The sequence below is a fragment of the Anomalospiza imberbis genome, chromosome 19 (genome assembly GCF_031753505.1).
Source record: "Anomalospiza imberbis isolate Cuckoo-Finch-1a 21T00152 chromosome 19, ASM3175350v1, whole genome shotgun sequence".
NCBI lineage: Eukaryota > Metazoa > Chordata > Aves > Passeriformes > Viduidae > Anomalospiza > Anomalospiza imberbis.
Window position 1 is genome coordinate 4,321,702 of NC_089699.1, and position 26,001 is coordinate 4,347,702.

Below are 26,001 nucleotides of genomic sequence, written 5' to 3' on the forward strand. Positions count from 1 at the left end.
CTGCTGCCACTCAGTGCTGTGGCACAGGGCTCCTGCCTGAGCAGTTACATCCCCTGTTTTGGGGTCTTGGGGTGCAGAACCTGCCTTGGAGCTGGGCGGGAAAGGCCAGGGAGCTGCAGGAGCTGGAGTCCAGGGTGGGAGCTTTTGGCTGGGTCTGGGACCAGGGGGAGCCCCAGACAGGTGGGAGGGAAGGAGGGAGGGCAGGAGGGGGGACGGCCGTGGGCAGGGTGACCCCGCTGGGCTGGGGGGTGAGGCTCTGGCAGGAGCTGGCAGCCCCAGAGGAACGGGGTGGGCTGCCCGGGGTGTCTGTGCAGGGCCAGGGCCCCCAGGACAGGGGCAGGACACGGGCACAGCCCCGGGCTGGACAGGGGCAGGACCCGGGCACAGCCCTGGGAAGGGAAGGGATGGAGCAGCCCTAGAAGGGATGAAGCAGCCCAAGAGGGGACAGAGCGGCCCTGGAAGGGATGGAGCGGCCCAGGAAGGGATGGAGCAGCCCTGGAAGGGCCCCAGCCCAGCTCCTGTGCACAGGAAACTCCTTCCAGCTGCTCTAAGGAAGCAAAAATCCCCCGGAAGGCTCAGCTGGATGCTTCCAACACGTCCCCACCTGAAATAATCGTGTCCCCCCCATCAGGGCCAGCAGCAGAGGCTGGGATGGCCCCAGCAGTGCCCGTTCCCCTGTGCCCAAACTGAGCAACATTCCCAAGGGAAGGGCTGTGGGACAATGTGGCACTGCCTGAACACTGGCAGAAAACCCTATGGGAGAAAGTAAGAGCCACGGCCACTGGTTCTGCAAAATCCACTGATTCCACATTAAAAGAACTTTATTTTTGGAAGATTACTCTCATTTGTTTTCATTCTTTTGAAACCACATCATGTCAGTGGCACCAGGGTGGAATGGTACATCCTATGGAAACATGCCAGAGAGAGGCTGAATAAATAAAGCTACAAAGCCTAAGTTATGTACAAAGACCTCAGGCAAAGGTATTATGTTTACAAATCTATGTACAATAAAACAAATGTAAACAGTCAAATGCAGCAGAGGATGCACAGGAAGGAAGGACCATACAAACCCTAATGGCAAAGGGACAATCCCACCTCCACTGCTGGGCCAGTGGGGTTTTTTCCTCAGCATTTGTAACTCAACCACCTGGGAGCTGCAGAGCCCCTGAACGACGACTGCTGAACCCTGGCTCCATTTGCTGGTTCAGTCTGAAAATCCACTGACTCTGAGGCACATGGACAGAGAAACCACACAGATGTGCTGCTTGACAGACCCACAAGGCTCAGTCGCCCCAAAGTGTCACAGCAGCCCTCGGGTGAGGCTGCACAGTCCAGTCCTACGGCACGGGGGGTGATGGGCAGGGGGCTCTTGGGGCCAGGGGGAGCAGCAGCTTCCTAAAGCTCCCATGGGCTCGCTGTGTGTGGGGTGAGGGACAGAGGCCGAGTCCCTCACCAGGGAGACGTGGGGCAGCCCTGGGGACACCTGAGGGCACAGCCCCTGGCCACAGCACTGCCCACCCCTGCACCAGGGCACGGAGAACAGCTCAGCCGTGCCAGGCCCATCTGGGGGGCAGGGATGGCCACAGAGCCTGGCTCTGTGCGTGTCCAGCTGTCCAGCGGGGATGGGCCCGGCCTGGCCAGGCTGGAGCTGCTCATCCAGCCCTGCTCTGACTGCCCCTGAGACAGGACCTGGGGCTGGCTGCCAAGTGCAAATGGCCCCAGGGCCACCACTGGCCTCCCCAGGGCACTTCCCCGAGGTCTGAGAGCAGCAGCTGCAGGGCCTGGGAGGGGACAGGGACAGGGGAGCCTGCGAGAGGAGCGGCCAGGGCTCTGTCAGACCTAAGTGAGAGGAGAGGGAAAGCCAAGGGGGCGAGGCTGGGCCTGTCCCCCAGACAGAGCAGCACTTGGTGTTCCCAAGCACAGCAGGACCCTGTCCCCAAGCACAGCAGGACTCAGTGTCCCTCAGACAGAGCAGGACCCAATGTCCCCAAGCACAGCAGGACCTGGTGTCCCCCAAGCAGAACAGGACATAATGTCCCCCAGGCAGAGCAGGACCCTGTCCCCCAGGCAGAGCAGGACTCAGTGTCCCCCGGGCAGAGCAGGACTCTGTCCCCAAGCACAGCAGGACCCAATGTCCCCCGGGCAGAGCAGGACTCTGTCCCCAAGCACAGCAGGGGTGGCAGCTCGTGGGGCCGGGGCAGAGAACGTCCACTACAGCGACAGCAGAAAACAAACTGTATTGACAGGACATGGAGGGCCGTGGGCTCGGGGTCTCCTCTCAGGGTCATGTTCCAGCGGGGTGGGAATGGGGAGGAATCAGGAGCAGTTCTTCTCGAGGTGGGCTGAGAAAAGCACCCAAGTCCAAGCCCCTGCGGGCTCATACGCTCAGGGGGAGCATTCCCGGCGCCGAGGACGGTCGGGAGCCCCCCAGGCCGGGGTGCCCTTGGTCAAAGCCGTTCACTGCCCTGGGGACAAGAGAGAGCCCGTTAGGGGAGCAGCAGGCAGGACAGGCACTGGAAGCCTGGCCCTGCTCCCGCCTCTCTCCTCCGTGGCCGGGAGCAGGGCGGACGGGCCCCAGCTCTGCTGCCAGCGCGGTGCCCGCCCCAGGGCCGAGGTGACCGGCCCAGGAGGATGAGTGGCCACACAGCCTGAGCCCTCTGGGGCTCTCGGTGGGGCTGTGCGGGGTCAGGGCATCCCTCGGGGCCGGCCCCAGCCGTCCCTTCCCCGGCACTCAGTGCCCTGTGCCCGGAGCCAAGGCACAGCCCCGTGTCCCTGTGCCCGGGAGGGGACACACACACTCACTCAGCAGTGTCACAGCCCAGCAGAGCTGGCTCTGTGCCACCAGGCCCCACTGGGCTGCAGGGGAGGCTCCTGGTGCCTGAAGCCCAGGCTGCAGAGGCTCTCCCTCCCCAGCGTCCTGCTGGAGCTGTGCAGCACCTGCCTTCCCGGCGGGGTGGCACAGGAGCCTGTGGCTCCAGCAGCTTTCCCATGCTCTGACACATCTCCTGTGAGGAGCTGCAGGCCCCATCCAGCCAGGAGCAGCGTTCCCTGCTGGAAATGTCCCTGCAGTGGTTCCTCAGGGATGGTTCTGACTGCCTGTCCCTGCAGTGCCACGGGCTTTGTGTCCATGTCCAACCACTCTCTGCCCTGATTACTAATTTGGACTCATTGACCTGCATTTCAAGCTGTATTTTGTACTTAGCACCTCAAGCCCAAGACTCCCTCAGCTCTAAGTATCCAGCAAATCCTTGGTGGAAGATTTTTCTGGAGCTGCCCAGCCTGGCCTGAAGGGGAAAAGGAGCTGGTAAAGCACACCTGGAGACCTGGAACTGCACAGGGGCTCTGGAACTGCCCCAGGTGCTTCCAGCTGGCACGGCTGTGCTGGGCAGGGACAGTGACACGGAGCAGGGACACTGCTGTCCCTACCCACATGGTCCCCTCCCTGCTCTAGCTCTGGCCATCTCCCAGGCACCTGTGCCCTCGTTTGCTTTCCTGTCAGCCACAACCACGCCACTGCACATCAGCAGGCCAAGAACCACAAAATGCTGAAGGAAAATCACAACCAGAGGGCAAACCTTCCACATGAACTCCATCCATGAAGCCACGCTTCCCCTGCATCCCTGCTGTGACCAGTTCCATCAGAAACATGCACTTATGGGAAGTATTAAACAGATGAAGAAAGCAAGCAGCACTCAGGCTTATGTCGGCAACAGGTCACAGCAGCAGAGAGGTTTATTTCAAGTCAGGAGAAAGAGCAATTGCAGCCTCAGGTTTGGTCAGGGCCCATTAGTGTGGCACTACCAACTACCTCGTGCAGTTAGCAGAGCCCCAGAGCTGCCCCAAGCCCCAGGTTACCCCACATGCAGCCAATCAGTGCAAATGAATTCATTTACCCATGACCAAGGTGGGGAATATGACCTTCTCACGCCTAGTGGAGAGAAAGGGAAAGTTTATGCACACAAAAATGACATTCCTGAGCACAGCCCTTGAGGCAGCAGCTGGGCCAAGCAAAGGGGCTCAACCAAAGGTCAGCAAAGCTCTCCTGAGCTCTGCACAGTGACACTGCTCCGCATGGGCAGTCCAGCACACGCAGGACCACTGCACCTGAGTCAGCACAGCTCCCCCTCCGCCAGGGAAACCTTTCACTGACGTGGGTCAGGGACTGAAAACACACCCCGATCTCCCAGCCTGGTGCATTCTGGTCAGGGCTGTGGGTGACAGTGCGGAGACACCTCTGACTGCTGTGTGTGAGCACAGGCACTTCTCACATTAAACTTCAGCTCGTTTCATTAAAACAAAGCCCAAGGGGGTCACAAAACCAACCACGAATGAACATCAGCTATGAGGGCACTGGCAGTCAGGACTGCAGGAAGGGGAACAACACCTCAGGCTGGCTGGCCCAGTGCCAGGGCCCTGCAGAGCCCAGAGCAGTTCTGTTTCCTGGACAAAACTGGACTGACATTAACAACCAATTAACAATAATTACAACAGCAAAATACAAGTATCCATCCTGAGGACCATGCTCAGGTGCTGTTCTGCCATTCCCTGGCATCTGGACAGAACCTGCATGTTCCTGAAGGGACAAATCTGCAGGAAACTGATCTCACACCAGACACTGCTGAGTTTTTAACAAGCAGGTAAACCCTGACTGCCCCAGTTCTGCAGCCAAGCTTTGGTGCAAGCCCTGCTGTGCTCCAGGCCTCCCCTAAAGCAGTGCTGCCCTGCTCCCCTCTGAGAGCAGGGCCTTGGCAACAGCTGGAGACCTCAAATATTCCAATGAAATGGCAGAAGGAGCTGTAAAGGTGTGGCTGAGTAATCTCTGTCCAACCCAGCACTCAGTCACCAGCTGCTACTGGGGCACTGGCTGCAGACTGGAGCAGGGCTGCACTCCCACCTGGAGCAGGGTTACACCTGGAGCAGGGCTGCACTCCCACCTGGAGCAGAGTCACACCTGGAGCAGGGCTGCACTCCCACCTGGAGCAGAGTCACACCTGGAGCAGGGCTGCACTCACACCTGGAGCAGAATCACACCTGGAGCAGGGCTGCTCTCCCACCTGGAACAGGGTCCCACCTGGAGCAGGGCTGCACTCACACCTGGAGCAGTCACACCTGGAGCAGGGCTGCTCTCACACCTGGAGCAGAGTCACACCTGGAGCAGGGCTGCACTCACACCTGGAGCAGGGCTGCTCTCACACCTGGAACAGGGCTGCACTCACACCTGGAGCAGAATCACACCTGGAGCAGGGCTGCACTCACACCTGGAGCAGAATCACACCTGGAGCAGGGCTGCACTCACACCTGGAGCAGAATCACACCTGGAGCAGGGCTGCTCTCACACCTGGAGCAGAGTCACACCTGGAGCAGGGCTGCACTCACACCTGGAGCAGGGCTGCACTCACACCTGGAGCAGAATCACACCTGGAGCAGGGCTGCACTCACACCTGGAGCAGAATCACACCTGGAGCAGGGCTGCACTCACACCTGGAGCAGTCACACCTGGAGCAGGGCTGCTCTCCCACCTGGAGCAGTCACACCTGGAGCAGGGCTGCTCTCCCACCTGGAGCAGTCACACCTGGAGCAGGGCTGCACTCACACCTGGAGCAGTCACACCTGGAGCAGGGCTGCTCTCACACCTGGAGCAGGGTTACACCTGGAGCAGGGCTGCTCTCCCACCTGGAGCAGAGTCACACCTGGAGCAGGGCTGCACTCCCACCTGGAGCAGTCACACCTGGAGCAGGGCTGCTCTCCCACCTGGAGCAGTCACACCTGGAGCAGGGCTGCACTCACACCTGGAGCAGTCACACCTGGAGCAGGGCTGCTCTCCCACCTGGAGCAGTCACACCTGGAGCAGGGCTGCTCTCACACCTGGAGGAGTCACACCTGGAGCAGGGCTGCTCTCCCACCTGGAGCAGTCACACCTGGAGCAGGGCTGCTCTCCCACCTGGAGCAGGGTACCCTGCCAGCTGCCCCTGCCCCAGCACAGCCACCACGGGCTGCCCTGGGCTGGGCCAGCTGCCAGCCCAGCTGCCAGGGCCAAGGCAGGCTTTCCTCAGCAGCCCTGGAGCACAGCACCGGCACTGCCAGCCCCTCGTGGGCACAGAGTGCCTGCAGGGACAGCCTGGCAGCAGCACACAGGGGACAAGGACAGGACAGGGGGGCCGTGCAGCATCTCTGGCAACTTGCACATAAGCACACGAACCACTTCCAGCCCTGCTCCTGCCCACTGCCACCCTCAGCTCTGCTGCAGCACTTCCTTCCAGGCTTGCTAAGCCTTCCTCAGCCCCAGGCTGCTCCTCCCTCCAGGCAGCCAGCCCGGATAAGGAGTGTGATGACAATCTGCATAATTACAAGTGACCCCCACCCCAGAGAGCAATCAGCTTATTTATCACACCACACCTCAATATAGCCACGCTGCCTGCTAAGAGCTGCCATAATCCCCCCCAGCACTTCCCTGCTCCCTGGAGCTGCAGCCCTGCTGGGGGGGGCACACCCCCAGCCCTGCAGCACACGCAGCCCAAAAGGCTGATTTGCACATGACTTCAAGGCTCAGAACTCTTCCTTTCCCAAAGCAGCAAACACCAGTGGCTCCAGAAGCCCTCGGTGCCAGTTATGAGGTGCAGCTTGCCCTGCTCCCCACACAGCCCCACTGAGGATGGATGTGGGGAGCTCAGCTGGCTGCTCTGGCACTTTCAGGTTGGAAACAACTCGCTTCATTCTCTAAAATAAATGTAGGCTTGAGGAAGTGCTGAATATCAGCATTACCTTGCACTGAGGTTTACCATGAAGACAGGCAGGGAGCATGGAGGCTGTTTGCCCTCAGCAGCACTGCAGAACTCTGTGCTTTCCACCCTCGTACACCCACGGGGCGCTGTGCTGCGAGGAGCTGGGGAAACCCTCCTGCAGGAGCACTGCCAGCATCCCAGAGGGAGCTCTGGGCACGCCAGACACGGCTCCTGGCTCCCAGGAGAGCAATCCCTGCCTCCGAGGCTGGCTCACAGCAGGGAGGAGCCACAGCTCCAGCACCAGCGGTGCATCCCTGCCGTCCCGGAGGGGCTGTGAGCGCCAGGACTCCCTCCCTGGCAGGGAACACCCCTGCCTGCCCGCAGCTCGGCAAGGGGATCTCCAGCTGTGGTTCTGCACTTCCCCAGAGCACACCTGCAGCTTGGGCGACCGCTCCTCTGCTCCCGAGGGCTCATTCCTCACTGCCTGCGGTTGCTTACAGCCACCAGGAGATCGGGCAGGACTGGCACTGCCACCCCCACACCTGCTTCTGTCCCTGCTTCACAGAAATGCCCTGCAGCCTCTGCTCCTCGAGCTGCTTCTCCTGCAGGAGGAGGGCTAGGCTGAGGATGAGCCATGGGCAGAGCTCCAAGCGCCCCTCCCCGAGGGCACAGCTGTGCCCCGACTCACCCCTTGTCGAAGAAGGACGTGTGCCCCGGGTGTGGGTACTTTGTGCCCTGGCTGCTCATCACGGCGCTGCCGACGTTCCCTGAAATGTAGGATTTCCGTGATGCCTGGTCCTTTGCAAAATTCCTGCAAGCAGCTAATTTGGATTCTAAGGCCTGCAAAAGGAGAGGGAAAAATAGCATTAAAGAGGTAATACCATTAAGAGGAAGTATTTTGCTGCTCATGAGCCCGAGACTGCCATGATAAGACTTCAGTGTGATCACCCTTGGCAAAAAAAATGGGAACAAAGCTGTCATTTTCTCATCACCCAGCCACAAAGGAAACACACAGATGCTGATGCAGACTGCCAGACATTACTCAGCTCCACGAGGGCTCAGATTCTAGAGCAGATGAACTCTGAAATAATTACCCAAGATAAGGAAGCCAAATCCTAGCAGAAGTTACCCAAACTTCTTGCTTCAGCAGCTGCCTTGCACTGATCAGAACACTGAGAGCCTAAAGCAGAATCCTCAAGCTTTGAGAGGGGCTGTGCACATGGAAAGTTGGTTTTTTCACCAGGACAATGCCTCCCGGAATTTCTTTCTTAATCTTGGCTTGCAAAATAAAGTCAGTTTCTAAAGCTTCACTGCCACCCTTCCAACCTGGCCTGGTGAGGTTTTCTTCCCATGTAAAGTGACAGTAACTCCTGGAAGGAGGAGCAACATCCCCTTTCTCTCCTTTAGTCCAGAACATCACCTGCCCTTTCTGCCACCATCAGAGGCTGAGTACCCACCTTATCCTGAATATCCACGTGCTGCAGCAGCAAGTCCTCACTCGTTACAGCCCCCTGTGCACAGGGGCCTTCAGCACATTGCAAATGCCTGCCCTGGAGACTGAAATTCATCTCCCCAGATGTGGGGCTTGGTCCTGCTCTGCACAGAGTATTCCATCACGAGGGCACTGACACGCTGCCACAGGTAAGTGAGCCCTGTGCAGGCTCCTGGGAGTCCGTGGAAGTTTATTTAGGGGTTATGGATGACACAGGCAGCTGTAGGTAACTCTGGGTGTCACAGCCTGTCCCCTGGCCACAGGCAGCGTGACCTGAGCCCTGTCTCAGCTGCAGGCAGGAAAGCAGAGGGGAAACCTCCTGCAGAGACAGGCAGTGTAAAGCTTGGGATGAGGCACAGCCAAACCCCAAAGAACCAGAGCACCCTCTAATTGTGCCCAGAGCAGTGCAGGAGCTGGAGCCCTGGCTCAGGGCAGGCTGGCAGAGCAGCTTGCTTATTTGGCATTTCCTGTCCTCGCAGAGTAATCACATGGGATTGTCACTAAGCTCCCCAAATCCCCTGCAGACTCTTACTCACAATGATCCCCTTTGAAACGTGTCACTGCTAACCCCGAGCTGTCCTGCTGCCCTTTCAAAGCAGGGCTGAGCTCAAAGGGGAGCAGCCAGGCGATTTCTCACGTCCAGCTCTGCTACAACAACTGTCTGCAGTGCAGCTCCTGGCAGGCTCAGCGTGGTTCCACAGGGCACAGGCAGCCACAGCTGCCCTGAGCTCCCTCACACACAAACCACGGCCCAGCGAGAAGCTCCTGGCAGCTCAAAAGTCAGTTCTTCTTCCAAGAGGAGCCTGGGTCCTGAAGAGCACTGCAGCAGATGTTCAGAGCAGTTCTCTGCTGGCAGTGTAATCCCTTTAAAGGCTCATGCATTTCACTTCCCCACCAGCCATACATGGGAGCATTTGGCTTTCTCCTCATTTATTTTCTCACTTTCTTACCAAAGGTTTCCAGGCTGGTTTTTCTTGCAGTACCTGTGGCAGATCTCAGTGGGTGAGGAGCTGTCCCACCCTGGCAGGGTGATCCCAGCTCCTCCTCACCCAAGGCCTGAGCTCCAGCTCTGCAGCCCAGACAGAGGAAGCTGCAGGCCCAGCTAAGGTAAGAACAAGCTGGCAGAGTCTAACCCAGCATTTGAAAAATTTTTATTCCAAATATGAATTTTGTAACCCCAAATGGGATTCAGAACCATAGGATCAGGCTTTAAAAATCAAAATAATTAAAAAAAAAAAAAAAAGCATTACCAAATACTAAGCAGTGAATGGATGGTTTGGCAGCTCTAGAGTGAACCCAGCACGGGCCAAGGCTGTGCTGTGACTGAGCACAAGGACAGGAGCCCCAGGGAGAGCCCAGCGCTCAGAGCACTCACCCCCACTTTGCGTAGCAGATCTCCCACAATGTTGAGTGCAGATATTCGAGCTGAAGGAGTGAGTGGGCTGGTACCAAACCCATTTGGTATAGCTGCAAACACAGACACATCTTATTACTTCACTCCTCCACAGTTCAGGTTTTCCAAAAATTTAAATAAATCAGCTTCTACATAAAAAAAAAAAAAAAAACCCAAACATATCTACAGTCTTGCTGCAGACATTTCATACAGTTACTCACAGTAACTGCAGGATCACTAGCCAGGGCAAATGATAAAGCTTAATTCCTGCCCCCTGCCCTGGCTGCCATTACCCCCCAGGCAGAGTTCATGCACTCTCCATCTGCAAGGCTACTGACTGCAATCCATCTGATCAGCCAGAGCTCCCTTCCTCAGCTGAAACATCCAGGATTAATCCCTGTCGCTGCCCAGAGCCCTCCAGATGGGAAAAGGGGCTGGACTAAGATCCCACTGCCCCACAGAGGAAACAGGACCCCTGAGAAGCCAGCGTGGTGACAGACTCCAAATTCCTGACCATGCTCACCCCCCACTGCTGCTGCATATTTGAGCAGAATTATCAGTCCCTGCACTTCCCTGCATTCCCAAATATCTCCAGGGCTCCACAGCAGAGTGCAAACCCCTGCCTGCCCCCAGAGGCAGTGCCCAAGCTTCCCTGTCCTCTGCCATGCCATTCACTCCTGAAATGCACCTGCTGCTGCCCTGGGATCCAAACACACTTCATGGAGGAGTGTGAGATCCACACCCCCATGTCCACCTCGGGCTCCTTAGGGAGCATAACCAGACCCCATTGCTACGGATGGTACCTTTTGGGGAAGGAAAACTATTTTCTGATCCTTTTCCAACGGGTGTGGCTGGCAAGGAGAGAGAGGCCTGGACAGCAGAATCCATCTTCTCACAGTCCAGAGTGGGGGAGCTGGGCGCTGATTTCCGGGTCACCTCCTGCTGCCTTTCCCTCACAGCCAGCTCCTGCCGTAGGTCTGAGGGTTGAGAGAAGGGAAAAACCCCACAAAATCCCGTATTAGTGACCGATTCTCTCACAAACACTCCCTCTGCTCATTTGGGAGGGGCAGCAGCAGACACTTCCCAACAGTCCTGGGTTAGTGCCTGCTGCTGCTTCCTCCAGCAGTGGGGACAGCCTCAGAGCAGCGCCATCCCAGCATCCCAACATCCCAGCATCCCAGCATCCCATCCCACAGCAAACAGCCCTGCCTGCCCCACACAGCTCCCTGTCCCTGGGATGGGGGCAGCTGATTTGCCTCAGGATTTCTCCCCATTTGCAGTGTGAGCTCCACGTTACCAAAACTGCAGCTGGACACAAAGAGCTGCTGCTGCTGCTGAGCCCAGCTCCTGCTCAAACACAGCTTGGAAAACAGAGCAGCGACCTGATCCTGTGATTCCCATTCCCTACATTCTCCACCCAGTTAATAATCCACACAAGCCAAAGGCAGTCCAAGGGTTGCATCCAGTTTCTTGATGCCCTGACAAGTAAAAGAGCAGACTGCAGGTCAGTCCAAAGGACAGGGAAAAGACTGGGCCTTAGAAAAGCCTGGCTTTACTCTCACCTCCTCCCCAGACTGGAGCTTATCCCTTCCCTTTCCACAGCTTTTTGGTACAAAGAACACCCAGCACAGCCCAGCAATGGATCTCCCACATCCTCAGAAAGATGCACACAAACATTACAAGTGAGTTGTTCCTTTTTGGGCAGAGCAACTTCATTTTCACAGACCTCTTATTCCTTGCCTCAATCTGGTACAAAAGCAAAATTAACTGCACATCACAGCTTTTAAGCAGTAACAAATATTTAGAGCTGATTTTAGGTAAAAGAGCAGAGCTGAAGTGAAAATCTGTCTGGGCTCCCAGAAGAGGCTCTGAGGCTGTTCAATCAGAAATGTCATATTTGAGTTTGACAGTATCAGTTCTTTTAGAGGCTCCCGTTCCTGCTTGCTGCCAGGGGGAATAACTCACAAATACTAAAAATGTCCAAATGACTCATCTAAGAAACAAGATGTCTGTTTTGCTGATTGTTCCAGTGCTCTAGAAAACAGTCCCCTAGGTTTTGCTGGTTTTTCCATTTTTCTTGCCCTAATCTCAAATTACAATACATATACTTCCTCAGAAAATTTCTTTCTTCATATTTATTTCAGAATCCCAGTGCTTCCAATAAAGCTCTCAATTTCTGGGGCACAAACTGGCTTCCAAAGGGTTCATAAAGGAGAACAGCAACAAAAAATCCCAGCCTGCTGTCAGGTGTGTTCTTGCACTCAGCTCCAGGCCTTAAATGAGGAAATATTTTAGAAAGCTTCATTTAGGGAACAAAGTTGCAAACCACCAACCCCTAAAGCCATCAGTGGCTGGCACAGGCTCATGAGCAGATCACCTCCTCTGTCAGAGAAATCACTTTATAGCACCATTAAAAATGCTTCCCCAGCATCCTCATGTGAAATCCACTGGGGAATCCCCAGCTCCTGATCTCATCCCAGAACACCATCCCAAACATCTGCCACAGGTCTGAACACAGCCTTTACCAGAATATCTTCAATTATATATGTAAGGCAATTTCCAAGGGGCGTAGAAGGAACACAGGAGAGATTTTTTTAAAAGTTACTTGATCATTTATCCTGTATTTCCCTGTCATTTCCTGTGCTTTCCCTTCCTATAAACACACAGCAAGAGGAACTTCTGAAGCAACTTCCTCAATTCTCTTATATCTGTGGAACAGAGCGTTTTCGTGTTAAAAATCCTGGATTTGTCAATTATTAATTCTGCCCTAAATGAGGAAACTTTTCTTTTTGGCTACACTGGACATACAAAGTCTGTTATTAAAACCTGTTAGTAAAATACACTGTTAGTAAAACCAAAACCAGTTCAAGTCTCATCATGTGAGGCTTTCTAGAAACATGAGCTTTGCTGGCTGCACATCTCTTTTAGCAAACCAACCCTGCAGCAGGAGCCAGAACCAACCAGACCAGCCATACCTCTTGCTTCATCCTTTAATCTCTGTACAGAGACCAGCAATGACTCCTTGTCATCCAGTTCACTTTCTAAAAATGCATTTCTCTCAATAGCTTGGTTCAGCCTTTGTTCAAAGTCTTCCAATGAAACTATTGTTGCCCTAGAAACAAAATCCAGAATATTAGGTTCTTCAGCTCAGCCAGCATAAAAGCTTATTCAAAAGCATAACAGAAGGGACATGTTAGCAGGGCTATGTTCAAGGTAAGCATTTGAAAGCCATGGAAATGCTTCTCAGAAAGGAGCAATCAAAGAAACAGGAGAAAAAGATGAGAAGAACACGATAGCATCTGGCTCTCAGAGATGTACCGAGGATGTGGGAAAGAGCCAGCCCAGAGCTCCTTTTTCCCCAAGCCATGCTCCCAGGCTGTGCATTAATCAGTGCCCCAGCTCAGGAGGGGCTGTGCTCTCAGGGCTCTGCACAGGCACAGCCCAGCAAGGTGGGCAGCAGAGCCATTACCTAAGACTCAATTCCTCTCAAAACCAGTGTCAAATGTTAGTCATGAGCTTAAAAGCCTTGTGCAAACACGGCTCAGCTCTCAGATCTTTTCTCCAGATGGCCAGAGGCTCATTCTGCTCTCCCTGAATCAATGGCAGAATTCCCACCCAGCAGAAGGGAAGCAGGACCTCCTCCCAGTCTGGGTGTTCCCAGCAGCAGCCTGCTCATTCCAGCACTTGGAAAGGGCAGGACTGCTCCCTCCAGCTGCTCTGCAAGGCACCAGGAGACTCCTCTGGCCTGGCTGATTTAACAGGGACTATGGAAAGCAGAAGACTCTGACTTCAAAGGGGCTCTGAGGCAGCAGGACCACAGCTATCTGTCACTTAGCTGGGGGCACCAAGGGCAGTGCAGTGGCCTGGCTGGCTCTGGGCTTGCTCCTCACAGGAGCACCAACCACACTGCCCCACTGCCCTTCCTGCTGCAACAGGAACCAGCTGATGATGAGGGGCAATTGCACTGCTCAAAGAGCCCAAAGGCTTGGGGGTGTTTGGGGTTTTTCTGATTGTTATTTTCCCTTTAAGGAACAATGACATGCTCGAGCTGAGTAGCAAAGAAAAGCTCTTTGTGGTGCAAACTTGAAGGGAAGAGGAGGGTTGCAGCCTTCACCTCTTGGCACGTTCCAGGTCATCGTTGGCCTGCTCCAGCTCTCTCACATATTTGTGCAGCTGATCTTTGATGGCCCTTGTCTGGCTCAGGTCATCTTCCAACAACGACACCTGCTTGTAACTCTGGGCGTACTGGTGCTCCAGTTTCTCCTGAAACAAAGAACAGGGAGATAACATCAGCTGCTGGCACTGGCCAAGCCATCAGCACGAAAAGGGGACAAAAAGTGTCACTCTGTGTGCAGAATGCTGGTTTGGGACTGCTGGCAATTCACAGCAGAAACTGGAGAGGGAGAAGGAACACGCTGTGATCATCAGAGCTGGCCGCAGTACAGAATGGCAGCCAGCTCCCCGTGGCACAGCTGCCTCTCAGGGATGCATCCCTGCATCTGCTCCCCTCAGCCTGCACTGACAGCTGCTCCAGGAAGGCAGGGAGAAATCCAACTGCAGTGCCTCCCCCTCTACTGTAAATGCAGGCAAACCCAGTGGGAAGAAATGCTGGTGTGTGACTCCAGTTCAGAAGGCTGAATGATTTCTTTACTATAGCTATGCTATAATCCATTAATATACTATTTAAAGGAGATACTAAAACTACAAACCTACTTGTTCTAACTCCCATATCTAACCCACTCACAACTCGTGCCCCTCTCTGAGAGTCCAGCCACAGGTGGGTTGGATTGGCCAGCAGCTCAAACAATCCTCACCAGAACCCAACCAAGCAATCACCCCAGGTGAACAATTCTCCAAACACATTCCACATGGGAAAAACAAGGAGCAGAAATAGAAATTGTTTTCTCTTTCGTCCCTCTGAGCTCCTCTATGAAAAAATCCTGAGAGAGCGAGAAATGTGCTTGCCACACCCCTCCGTGCTTCTGCCCTGGCAGACCCACCCCGACAGCAGAAATTCTCTGATGTGTCCATTGGCAAAAATGGGCCACTGAAATCTGTCACAAAACCTCCAGGCCCACAGACTCATCCTCAACAGACTGAAGAATTCACTGCCCAAAACCCTCTGAGGGCCTATGGAGAAACTACTCCACAGTAGCTCATAAAATACATCCTGACCCTGCAAGTACAGCTGGGACTGGACACACAAAGCATTCCCACAAACCCTCCTTCCACTGAGTGGATTTCTAACCTCTGTCTTCACTAAATAAGCCAAGACTGCCCAAAATGATGCTTTTGCAAGATTTCAAGAGAGGCAAGAACTTGTTAACACAGAGGCATCAACTGAGAGCTACCCTGTGCAAATGCAGACCCGTCAGCAACTCCTGGCTCCACAGATATGGCTGTGAATGGTCGTGGAGACTCCCTGAAAGATGTGCACAAATCACCCATTTTCTGCCTTCTTTGGGGTCTCATAAAACCTAGGAGACCCTGAGGGCAACAAGACTGGTTTGCAAAGAAAGGTGATGAGGCAGCGGCCTGACAAAACCCCTGGTGCTGTGCCCTGTTGCTATGCTGACGTTCCCTGTGGAACAAATAAAGCTCCTCCTTGGCACAGCCTGGGGAATTCAAAGCAGCACAAACTCCAGGATGAAGCTTCATGATGTGAAAAAGAGAAATTCTGCCAGAAATGTCCCTGGCCTTATTTGGGGTACATGCCATGCTTCAGTGTGGATCTTAACCAGACAACTCCTTTTTTATTTGGATATTCAGTGCCCAAGAGCAGCCCAGATGATCCAAAAAGAGATCCAGGATGTGGCTGAAAGGAAAAGCAACACTACCACAGAGAAAACCTACCTTTAATGTTTCCACTTCATATTTCAGTCTTTGGTTATCTGCTTGCAAATCTCTGTTCCTCTGCTCAGCTTGCACTAGCTGTGCCTCCAACTCAGCCTCTAACTCCCTGCTTCCCTCCTGGAACTCAGCCAGCTCTTCACGGGCCTCCTGGAAGCTGCAAGGAGAGGACTGCATCAGTGGGAAAGCCAGCATCTCCCACGTTAAAACAAACCTGAGGCTCTTCTGAAATAAAAAGCTGAAAACCAGGAGTTTTAAAGCACTTAAGTGTCATCCATAGACCTCTAAGGGGAAAAAGAAGAATGGGAAAAGAGAGAAATTACATTAAGCCAAGCTATTGAAAGAAATTAATTCCCTTGCAACAAACCCAACGGCCACCTTGAACGCCTGTGTGGAATCAAAGCTATTTACAGGATTCAAGGGAGCCTGAGAAGCACTTTGTGCTCCATTAGCTTTCAGTGCTGGCAGACTTTATGGAACAGACAATGAATTAAGCAAACATTTAACCAGATTTTGGTCAGCAACTGAAGAGAGAACAACATTTTCTGCATCTCTGCACTAGCTGGAAAATTAAAGTTTGTAAAAATCATGCATACTCAGGAGGGCAGGACATGCCTACCTCACACCACTGCGAGTTATTAAATACCAGAAGTAGCCACCCCACATACTTTGCTTATTAAATTTGCATCTTTACCACACGTAATAGCTCAGCCCTGAGCAAGCAGCAGAGAAAACCACCAAGGCTTTGGGCATCAACACAGCCAGTGGTGCCTCAGATGGAATTTCTGACACACAAGAACAGCTTAGGGTTCTCCACAAGGACAGGCCCCTCCACATTCCCAACACGTCCCTCCCAAAAAACCCCAAACCAAACAAAAACAACCACTTGGGCCTTGGGCTCTTTGGCCTTGAGAGGGATTTAACTCCAAAAAAACCTCAGCCCAGCCCCCAGTCCCTCCAGATGCACAGCACTGCTGCAGAGAGCAGCTTCTCTTGGCACTTTTGGTAACAAAGCCCTGTGTCCCCTTGGAGATGCAAACCACGGGTACAGGCAGGACCAGGAGCTATGAAACACTGGAATAAAATGCAGCAGACACCAAATCAGGCACTTTTCATACCAGTAATTCCACTACAAGAAGCTTGAGGGAACAGGAAAGATACAAGGCAAGCCCAAAGGTGCCTCCTTATGATAAAACATCAAGATACCACTCAAGGCAGCACTTTAATTACACAAAGGTGCACATGATCATAAAAAGGCTCTGCTCTTGCTCAAACATGCTCAAAACATAGCCTGCAGTTCCTGGCATGGTGACACTGGGCTAGAAACACTCAGCTCCCACAGAGATGGAAATTTTAAAGCTGGAAATCCTTTCCAGAGAATTCTCTTCTCACAGGTTTTCTCTAAAGTATCTAATAAGCATCTTGGTGTGGCCTTGCAGAGGAATACGTTAAACAGCCATCATTAAGATCCAAATTATGATCATTAAGAACCAAATTCAGCTTGCAAATCCACGATACCTTTGCTTGTACTTCAAGGAAAGCTCTTTCCAATATGCAGTTTCCTCCTTTGGACTCGAAAAAGTAGGGATTTCTTCACTGTCCATGATCAACACGACCTGCAGGACACAAACACAGGGATACCCTCAGGATAAACCTGGGCACACCACCCCAAAACCTCTGCTCAATCCTGGGCGTCCCAGCCACGGCACCAGGACTTGGCAGCCACAGCCAGGATGTCAAGAGTCCCTCCCAGGGCTCATCCAGCACCCCGACCTGCCCCAAGGAGCCCCAAGATCTTACCCAGCCTCTGCAAGGGCTTGTGGAGCAGCCTGAAATGAGAGCAGAAGTTCTGGTTGTATTTTGTAGCTGCCACCAAAACTCCAGGGGTGCCACAAGCCCACTCAGGCCCACAGCTGGTAATACACTCTCATTTACAGCTACCAGTTTCCACTTTACTTCATTAAATGCTTTGAAGAGATTTTGCCTCCTGCCACCACACAGTGACTGCACTACAGCTGCTTTTAGAGCTGCAAAGGAGAGCAGTGAAGGAGGATGAACACTCCAAGTGAGGTAAGCACAAGCAGCTCTGTGTGGAGATCAAAACTCAACTTATTCTTCCTGCAGCAAGTCCTGGCTAATTCCTACTTGTGTCACATGCAGGGGACAGGAATTATCCACGTAGTTCTGCTGCCTCAGACAGCCACAAGGAAGATCAGCCTGTCCCATAAATGACATGCTCACGTCACAGAGGAGTGTTCCCAGCCTGGAGGTGCTCAGAGCAGTTTCCCACACCAAGGCACTGGAGATCCCCTCTCCGTGAGGATCCTGCTTTCTTGGAGGATAACTCCCCAGGCTATCAGGCAGCACAAGAAACAGAACCCAACATACCTTTGGTATGGTTTTATATGGTCTAGGGGACACAAGACATCAGCTCACACCAGGTCTCAGAGGTGATGAAGGAGATAAAATGCAGAGCAGGACCAGGAGAATGCTCAGAGCCCAGCCAGGAGATGCACCATTGCTGAGCCTTCCCCAAGCAATCCCACAGCTCTTTAAGCCTTTTTTTTTTTTTTTTTTTTTTTTCCTCAAAAAGCCAAGCCTCAAATTCTGTCCTTATCACCCTGGAAAAGAACGGGGTGAAGCCAAGCTCCCCTGTGCTCCAAGCAGAGGCTGTGAACAACGCCTGCACCAAGCCCATTGATCAGAAGAGCTGACCTACAAGTCCTGACTCTAACAGCCATCACTTCCCAGCCAACTGTGTCCCTTCAGGCTAAAATTGTCACACTAATGTGTTCTGTGTCTCGGTGACCCACATTTTTGACACCTAAAAGTGGGCCAGAACAATCCCATGCTTTCGTCAAAGAGCAGCCAGGCCAAACACAGCGAGGCAGAGCTGGCACATTGGCTCTCCAGCTGAGCCTGCAGCTGCCACAAGCCAAGAGCAAATTGATCCAGAGAGGGCCAAGCACCTCAAAACCGCCTCAGATCTCACACTGTGTTTATTTAACTGCACAGCTTCACTGCAGGAGCAAACGTGTCATGGCTCAGGAGAACGCATGGTGTTTCCTTTCCTGCGCTGAGAACATGAAGAGTACCTGTGGAGCCATTCCCATCACAAATTTCAGACTGGATTTTCTTTGGGAGTACTTGCATCAGCCGTTACCAAGGCAGCTCAGCCACTCCACAGGGACAAATCCCAAGCCCTGTGCAGAACCTGTGGATGTGCAGCTCTGCATTCCTGCCCCAACTGCTGCACTTCCACGGTGGGAGCACGGAGGGGAGCAGACACCTGACACAGCTCAGGTGTGTCCAGCAGCTCCTGGACAGTGATTCCCACTGCCAGGACCAGGCACTGCTGGGTGCTGTCCACCGCACCTGTCAAGCACTGATCCAACCCTTCCACAAATCCTCCAACCTCTCCCTGACCGGCTCTAAACCGGCACACGGGAGAGGCTCAGAGCAGCAGGGAGCACATTCATCCCACAATAAACCAGATAAAGCACAACCCAGGCGCAGCTCCCACAGCCCCAGAGGAGCTGGGCTCAAAAGGTGAGCAGCCAAGCGGCTGTCAGTAAAACTCAGGATGTGGCCAGAAAAAACCTTGCATGAGGAAGCGTCTTACATCATTTCCTAGAAGCAGCTGAGATAAGGCACAAGACTCCTTCCTGTCTGCTCACACAGGGCACACCCTTGGAAATCAACATCTGAGGGATCCCTGCAAGCACAGCAGCCTGAGCAAGACCGGGAAGGGCTGCCCGGGGCTCCCAAGGACAGGAGGTGTGCTTGCCCCCCACTCCTTGTCCAGCTCCTTTTCCTTCCACACACCGGAGGGAGGAGATTCAGCCCAGCGCTGCCTCAGGCCCTGGGCAGGAATTCTTCCTTCCCAACCCACCCAGATCTTCCCCAGCTCTCTGGTCCTGCTTGGTGAAGGGGGTGGGAGGTGATGATTGCCCCTGCTCCACGTGTCCCACCATCCCTAATGCCATCAGCAGGGATTTGGGATCTGCTGACTGCTCTGCATAAAGCCCTGCTGCAGACGCCAACGCCAGCGTGCACTGCTCAGCTCCAGCACCCATATCCTGCTTTTTGTCACTTGTATTCCCATGAGGGGCAGGACAAAGGGATTAGGGCACACAGAGACCCTGCAAACACGCTGCTTCACAGCCAAAATATCATCCTGGGAGCTGGGAGGTGCTGACACTTCCAAACCTGCTCCCAGCACACACGTGGCCATGGGAAAATCCTTCACTCCACCAACCTCTGCCCATTCCCTCAGAATGATGGCACAAAACCATGGATTGTGCAAGCAGAGAGCAAATCCCAGGAGTTATCAGAACACAACCAGACAGCTCCACACATCTCATGTGTGGGAGAGCGGATGCCCACGGAATACCAAGAGTTTAACAAAAACTGCTTTGCCTCAGCCTGCTGCCTGTTGTCCGGCCCTGGGAATTCTGTCAGGAGCTGAGAACCAGCACGGCCAGTCCTTCCTATTCAGGGCTTCTTTGCTTACGTGGCACTTGCAGAATCCAGCCTTTGACAAACAACACTGAGGCTTTCAGGGAGCAGACAAGACAATGCAGCGGCGTCTTCCAGGGAAAATGAGAGCAGGCTTATGCTGCTGCCCACTCAAATTCATTCCAACACAGCTTAGCATTCACACAGTGCCCTGGGAAAACACAGATCAGTGGGCACAGCTCCAGCTCCAAAGCTGCTCCCAGACAAGAACTACCGTCAAAACACCGGGGCTCCTTTCAAGCCCCCCCGACAAAGTCAGCAGGACCCAGCAACTCTCCACTGTGAAAAGGAAAGAACTTCTCCACGCTGCAATGGCTCTAAAAAAAAGCACAGTGTGGAGGTTAAGAACTTGTCTAAATCCAGAGGGGTTTGTACAGGACAAATCTGTTTTCCCACCTTGAATGCATCTTTAAAACGAGAGCAGCAGTATCCTCCGGATATCACCAGAGCCAGAGGCTCAAGAATGCACCAGAAGTAACCAAGCTAACATGCAGACAGGATTTTTCAAGTCATTTACGGAATCTTGCACTCAACCCCAAACCTCTCTGGAGCCACCTTCCAGCTAAGCCACGAAAGCACAAAGACAGCTTGAAGTGTAACACAGTACCTTAAACAAGCTTCCCAGGCTTTCCATGTGACAGGAGACTGCAGCAAAGCTTGGGATGAAATCTAAGACCAAAACACTCAGCCCGAAATCCAACAGGACTCTCAGCTGGGACCCACCCCTTCCCAGAGCAGGGAATCCACTCCTCCCTGCTCTCCAAGTCACTCAGTCCCTCACACGTCACGTCACGGCAGGGATGACTTTGAGCACTGCAATTCACCCCAGATGTACCTGCAGCATCTCAAGTGGCTGCAGAAAGAATTCCTCCTGATTGTAATTGCCTCACACTCTCCCATTTAAAAACAGCTCATAAATACTGCCATATGAAGAGAATTAATATTATTTGATCTTCATGAACATTTTTCTGAACATTTTTCTGCTTTCTTCCTCACAACCCCATTTGCCCAATATTTTCGGACACTAAAGATGAAAAATTGAGCAGAAGCAAAGCAAGGCCACTCAAACAGGACCAACCACAGGGCTGAACTCCCCCAGCCACACTTGGCTGGTCCCCCCTCCCTTCAAGGCACCACAAATGTCCACTGACCTTTGGAATTACACAAGCAACCAGCTCACATAGGACTTGATCAAGAAGTTCTGCCAAGCTCAAATGTGGCCTTCAGCTCTCGAGATAACAACCCACTCTGGCTATCACAGAATGTCCCAGTGCCTGCTGGCTGCCAGCCCCCTCTTCTCAGAGGCAGTGACGCCGTCACCGAGTGCTGGCACCATCCAGAGCTGCCACGCACAGCAGGAAGGGCTGTTCACAACCAGCTCTTCTTCCTCTTCCCCCTTTTAGCTGATTCACGGGCAGAAAAGCAGAAGAAAACCTGTTTCCATCATTCTTCACCTTCTCAAACCACGAGGACCAACAGGTGACCTCCAGCTCCTGAAGCTCTTGACTTTCTCCCCGCAAACCCAACCAAGACTCAAAGCAAGGTAACCCGAGCACTTCAGCCAAAACTCGGAGCAAATGTGCACTGCCTTATTGGAAGATGGAAAACAAACAAGCAGAAGGCACAGATCAGATCTCACCAATCAATTTGGGCTCGTTCTGCCCGTGCTGAAATGGGAGCCGGCGGATTTCCATACGCGCCTGGATGCGTGCCTGCATCCATCGCTGCGATGAAACTGAACCTCTGGGAAGCGAACCTTCCCCTGCAGTTCTATTTTTGAACTGAATGTTCTCGAGTGAACCACAACAAATGCCTCCTTCTCTCTTACAACAGCAGCACGGGAGCTTTCAGGAAGAGGAGAAAGTCACCGAGCACAGCGTCAGCACAACGCTCCTTGCTCTGCTGCAATAATAAATCCTGCATTTCCAATTTGGGCAGCACAGGAGGCAGGAGATAACCAGCCCTACCTGCAGGAACTTGGTGCCAAATTCAGAAAAGTCTTTAAGATAAACCAAGCACCACACAGCAAAGCCTTGTTATCTCAACAGCCTCATTAATCAAATATAACATGTCTGCTCCACACCACATGGCCAAGACTCATCTGTCTGGTGAATATTTGATATCCAGTCTCAGGAAAACCCTTGAAGGGTGAGCCAGCACTGGGTTAGAGGCCTTGAAACCAGAAGAAATGCACTGATGGAAAAAGCTTCTTCTCAGAAATCAACCTATGACTACAAAAAAAAAATCAGAATTTTGTAATAAAAAACATTTATTGCTTTCACAAAGATGGGAAGCTTCAGGCATTTGACTGCTGATCCTTCCCAAGTAACCTCACTGAAGTGACTAAAGAAGCAGAGGTTGGTGCTCCTGCAGCAGGTTCAGTATCTGCAGAGGTGAAGGAAAGGCTCCTGGGGATGTGCATGGCCCAGAACACCCTGGCCTGGGCACGGGGACAATCTGCTCCCAGCTCCATACCCAGGAACTCCAGAGGGATGAATCCACACAGGCAGGAGTAAACAGCAAACTGAGAAGGAAATTCAGCCTGTGGAAAGGATTTGCTTGTCCCTGCCTCAGTCTGTGCTCCCTCCTCGGCAGGCTGGCGAGGTGTGGCGGGCAGCAGGAGCTCTGATCCTCACCCACACCAGGCTGGCAGCTGGCACAGGCTGCCAGGACCTGAACCCCTCTGGAGCTCACCCAGCCACCTCCACCTGCTCCAGCTCTGCTGCTTTCCCTTTAAACCTTGAGGAATGCCAGGGCATCCCAGGCAGCAGACACGGTTTACCTGGGAGGTTGTGGCACACAGCCTGCACCAGGGACAGCTCCAGGTCCCCTGGGTCACCCCAGCAACCCAAACCATCCCGATGACAACATCTCCTGGGAAGGCAGTGGCCAGAGGCTGACATGCTTCTGGACACCACCCAGTGACCAAGGAATTCCAAGGGGAAAGCACTCAGCATGGATTTCTGCCAAAAGGACTGAATTCTGTTGCTTTTACAAGCTCTGAAGTTATACCAGTGCTGGGGGAGGTAAAATGGATTTGAAAAATACCCCCCCAAAATGGATCACAGACCAGCCCCCAGCAGAGAGGGGCTCTGAACAGAATATTAAACAGAGTATTAACAGAATATTAAAAGTAACCCCCCAAACTCTGTGTTGATCAGGAGAAAGAACCAGCACAACCTTCCACTGAGCTCTGGGGACAGAATAGCCCTTGAGGGGCACAAGCACATCATGAAAAATCTGCTCTGATGGGTCTGGCTTTGCCTGGGGGTCAGGGCAACACAGCAGAGCAGGCAGTTTGTGAACACTCCCCACTTTATCTTGATTCTGTTTGTGGTGTCACAAACATCAAGGGCTGCAAAAATACCATTCCTCTTCTGCAGTCTGACTTTCCTGGCACCTCAAAAAACCAAATGTAATAGACTGAGGGCATAAAATGTGCTTTGTTGCTGTGCTTCCTGGCAGTCTGCTGCCAGCAGCGTCTCCAGAGACAAGATTCCTTGTGACACCAAGGTCACAGACATCATCAGTCTCATGCTTTCTCTCCACTTTCTTATTTTCCTTTCTCTTCTCTGTCCTTCTCCACCAAACGAGGAATTATCTTACGTATCTGCAAACTCTAAAGAGTCAGGGGGGAAAAAAGGGAGGGTTTTCCCCTGAAGAGGAAGGAAGGCGACTCAAACACCGCCCCTGAACACTTCCTTCACTTCTGGGACTCCCAGTGACAAGTTTAATTAAATTATCAAACCTTTTCACCAGGGCTCTGCCTCCACATATACAATACAGAAATGCACAGCCCAGCCAGGAAACAGGACAGGGGATCTCTTCTAGGGCAGACCTAACACTACTAATCCCAGATCCACACTCTTTACCCACCTCTGCCACAGCGGCCGCAGTTAACTGGCACCAGCAACCAGCCTGTCTGTGCAGTCACACTGCAAGCACATCAAACTGGCATTTAAAGAAATAAATATAGAAGCACAGAATCATTCAGGTTGGAAAAGACCTCTGACATCATCAAGACAACCTCTGACTAATCACCACCTTGTCAAGCAGACCAGAGCACTGAGTGCCACATCCAGGAGCTCCCTGAACACCTCCAGGGATGGATGGGGACTCCAGCACCTTCCTTGACAGCCTCTTCCAAAATATCTAAAAGCTTCCCAGTCTCTTTTCTGCCTTGGGACAGCTTCTTCCTCTTACAGTTACTGATACCTCTAACAAAACACTGACCTTGGAAAGTCCACCAGCTCTCAGCAGGAACAGTTCCTTCCTCAACAAGGAATTGTTTCTTGGGTGGGAGATGGAAAGAAATGTAAAGGAAGAAAAAAAAATGTTCTGAAGTATCCAAGGAACTTTTCTATAGCAGTTTCTCGTATTTAACCACCTCTCAGGCAACAAATGCCACAGGCATCCACACGTGCCCTCCTCCCCTACACCTGTGAGCAAGTCAAGACAGGGGGAAGAGAGAAGCCCTGAGTCATTCCCAGCGCAAAGCAGGCTGTGGGAGGGAGAGCACAGCCGGGAAAGACAGGGATGTGCCAGGGAGAGCACAGCTCCATAGCTCTGCTCCTCCCGGGAGGGACAGGGATGTGCCAGGGAGAGCACAGCTCCATAGCCCTGCTCCTCCCTGGAAGGACAGGGATGTACCAGGGAGAGCACAGCTCCATAGCCCTGCTCCTCCCGGGAGGGAGAGCACAGCTCCATAGCGCTGCTCCTTCCCGGGAGGGACAGGGATGTGCCAGGGAGAGCACAGCTCCATAGCGCTGCTCCTCCCGGGAGGGAGAGCACAGCTCCATAGCCCTGCTCCTCCCGGGAAGGACAGGGATGTGCCAGGGACAGCACAGCTCCCCAGCAGCCCTGCTCCTCCCGGGAGGGACAGGGACGTGCCGCTGGGGTCACCGGGCTGGCTCGGCAGTGCCGCTGCTCTCCTCCCAGCGCATCCTTCCCGCACGTCTGCTGCAATTCGGGTCACGCTCATCACCCGCCAGGGCACGGGCTGCTCGGGGTGGGCACGTCCAGACACAGCGCACGGGGCTCTCAGGGAGGGCAAGCACCCCGGAGAGAAGCCCCGGCGGAATTATTACTGACGGAATTACTGACAAAGCCCAGCGGGACCGCAGAGGGACGGGACGGGGCAGGACAGGAGCCGAGAGCAGCGAGCCCCAGCTGGGAGCAAACAGCCCTCGGCACCCGGCAGGGCACCGAGCTCCACCGGCCTGCCCCTCAACACCCCCGCGGGTGATGACTCCACCGCCACCTCCCTGCCCCCTCCAGCACCCCAGCGCCAATTCCGGGAGGAATTTCCTCCGAGAAAAGACGCTGTGCCCCGGGCAGAGCATCGATCGGGGATTTTACGACAACACAGGCAGACCACGCGCCCAGCTCCCTGCCAGTGACGGGAAAACGCCCACGCTGGGGGCCGAGGCCGGCGGAGCGGCGGGCAGGGCCCGCGGCAGCTCCGAGCCCCGGCGCGGCCGGGCCGGCCCCGCTCCCGGCGCCGCGGACCGGCCAGGGCGGCGGCCGAGCGGGGCCGCGCCGTGACTGACACCGCCCGCAGCCAATGGGAGGCGGCGGCGCCGCGCCCGCAGCCAATGGCGCGGCTCGGGGGCGGGCCGTGCCCCGTTGTCAATTTCCAGCCAATCGCGGCGCGCAGCGGGGCCCGCAGCGCCCCCGGCCCCCCGCCCGCCCGCGCCGCGCCCGCCGCCCGCCGCGCCCGGCCCGGCTCGCTGGGGCCCGCCGGGGACCCCCGGGCCGGCCCCGGCCCCGGCCCCGGCCCCGGCCCCGGCCCCGCCGCTCACCGGAGCGCATCCCCTGCCACAGCCGCCGCAGCGCGCGCCCGCCGGGGCCGCCTCATCCGGGGACTGGGGGGCGAGGCCGGCGCGTGATGCAAGGGCCGGCGGGGCGGGGGCGCTGTCGTCACACGAGGGGCGGGGCCGGGGACGGGGGCGGTCCCGGTCCCGGTGCCGGTGCCCGGTGCCGGTGCCCGGTGCCCCGTGCCCGTTCCGCACGGCGAGGGGATCCCC

At 54.3% G+C, this 26,001-nt stretch overlaps 1 protein-coding gene and 1 long non-coding RNA gene across 4 annotated transcripts; one reads left to right on the plus strand and one right to left on the minus strand.

Annotated features, from left to right (window-relative positions):
• Positions 1 to 794: 794 nt before the first annotated feature.
• Positions 795 to 2,351, plus strand: LOC137485061 (uncharacterized). Its single transcript, XR_011005168.1, has 2 exons — positions 795 to 1,955; positions 2,152 to 2,351. It is a non-coding gene; the product is annotated as an uncharacterized lncRNA (long non-coding RNA).
• On the minus strand, positions 2,219 to 25,892 carry NDEL1 (nudE neurodevelopment protein 1 like 1). Of its 3 annotated transcripts, XM_068209284.1 has the most exons (10): positions 25,777 to 25,793; positions 17,414 to 17,484; positions 16,976 to 17,073; positions 15,461 to 15,614; positions 13,722 to 13,870; positions 12,583 to 12,719; positions 10,411 to 10,584; positions 9,590 to 9,681; positions 7,411 to 7,562; positions 2,219 to 2,465 (listed from the first exon to the last, which is right to left on the minus strand). In XM_068209284.1, exons 1-10 carry the CDS (start codon positions 25,784 to 25,786, stop codon positions 2,378 to 2,380), a joined length of 1,125 nt encoding a protein of 374 aa, XP_068065385.1. In that variant the 5' UTR covers positions 25,787 to 25,793; the 3' UTR covers positions 2,219 to 2,377. The 3 variants fall into 3 exon arrangements, with proteins under 3 accessions (XP_068065385.1, XP_068065387.1, XP_068065386.1); XM_068209286.1 differs by lacking the exon at positions 17,414 to 17,484 and having other exon boundaries at positions 25,777 to 25,892; XM_068209285.1 differs by lacking the exons at positions 17,414 to 17,484; positions 25,777 to 25,793 and adding an exon at positions 20,583 to 20,744.
• Between the last annotated feature and the right edge of the window lie 109 nt (positions 25,893 to 26,001).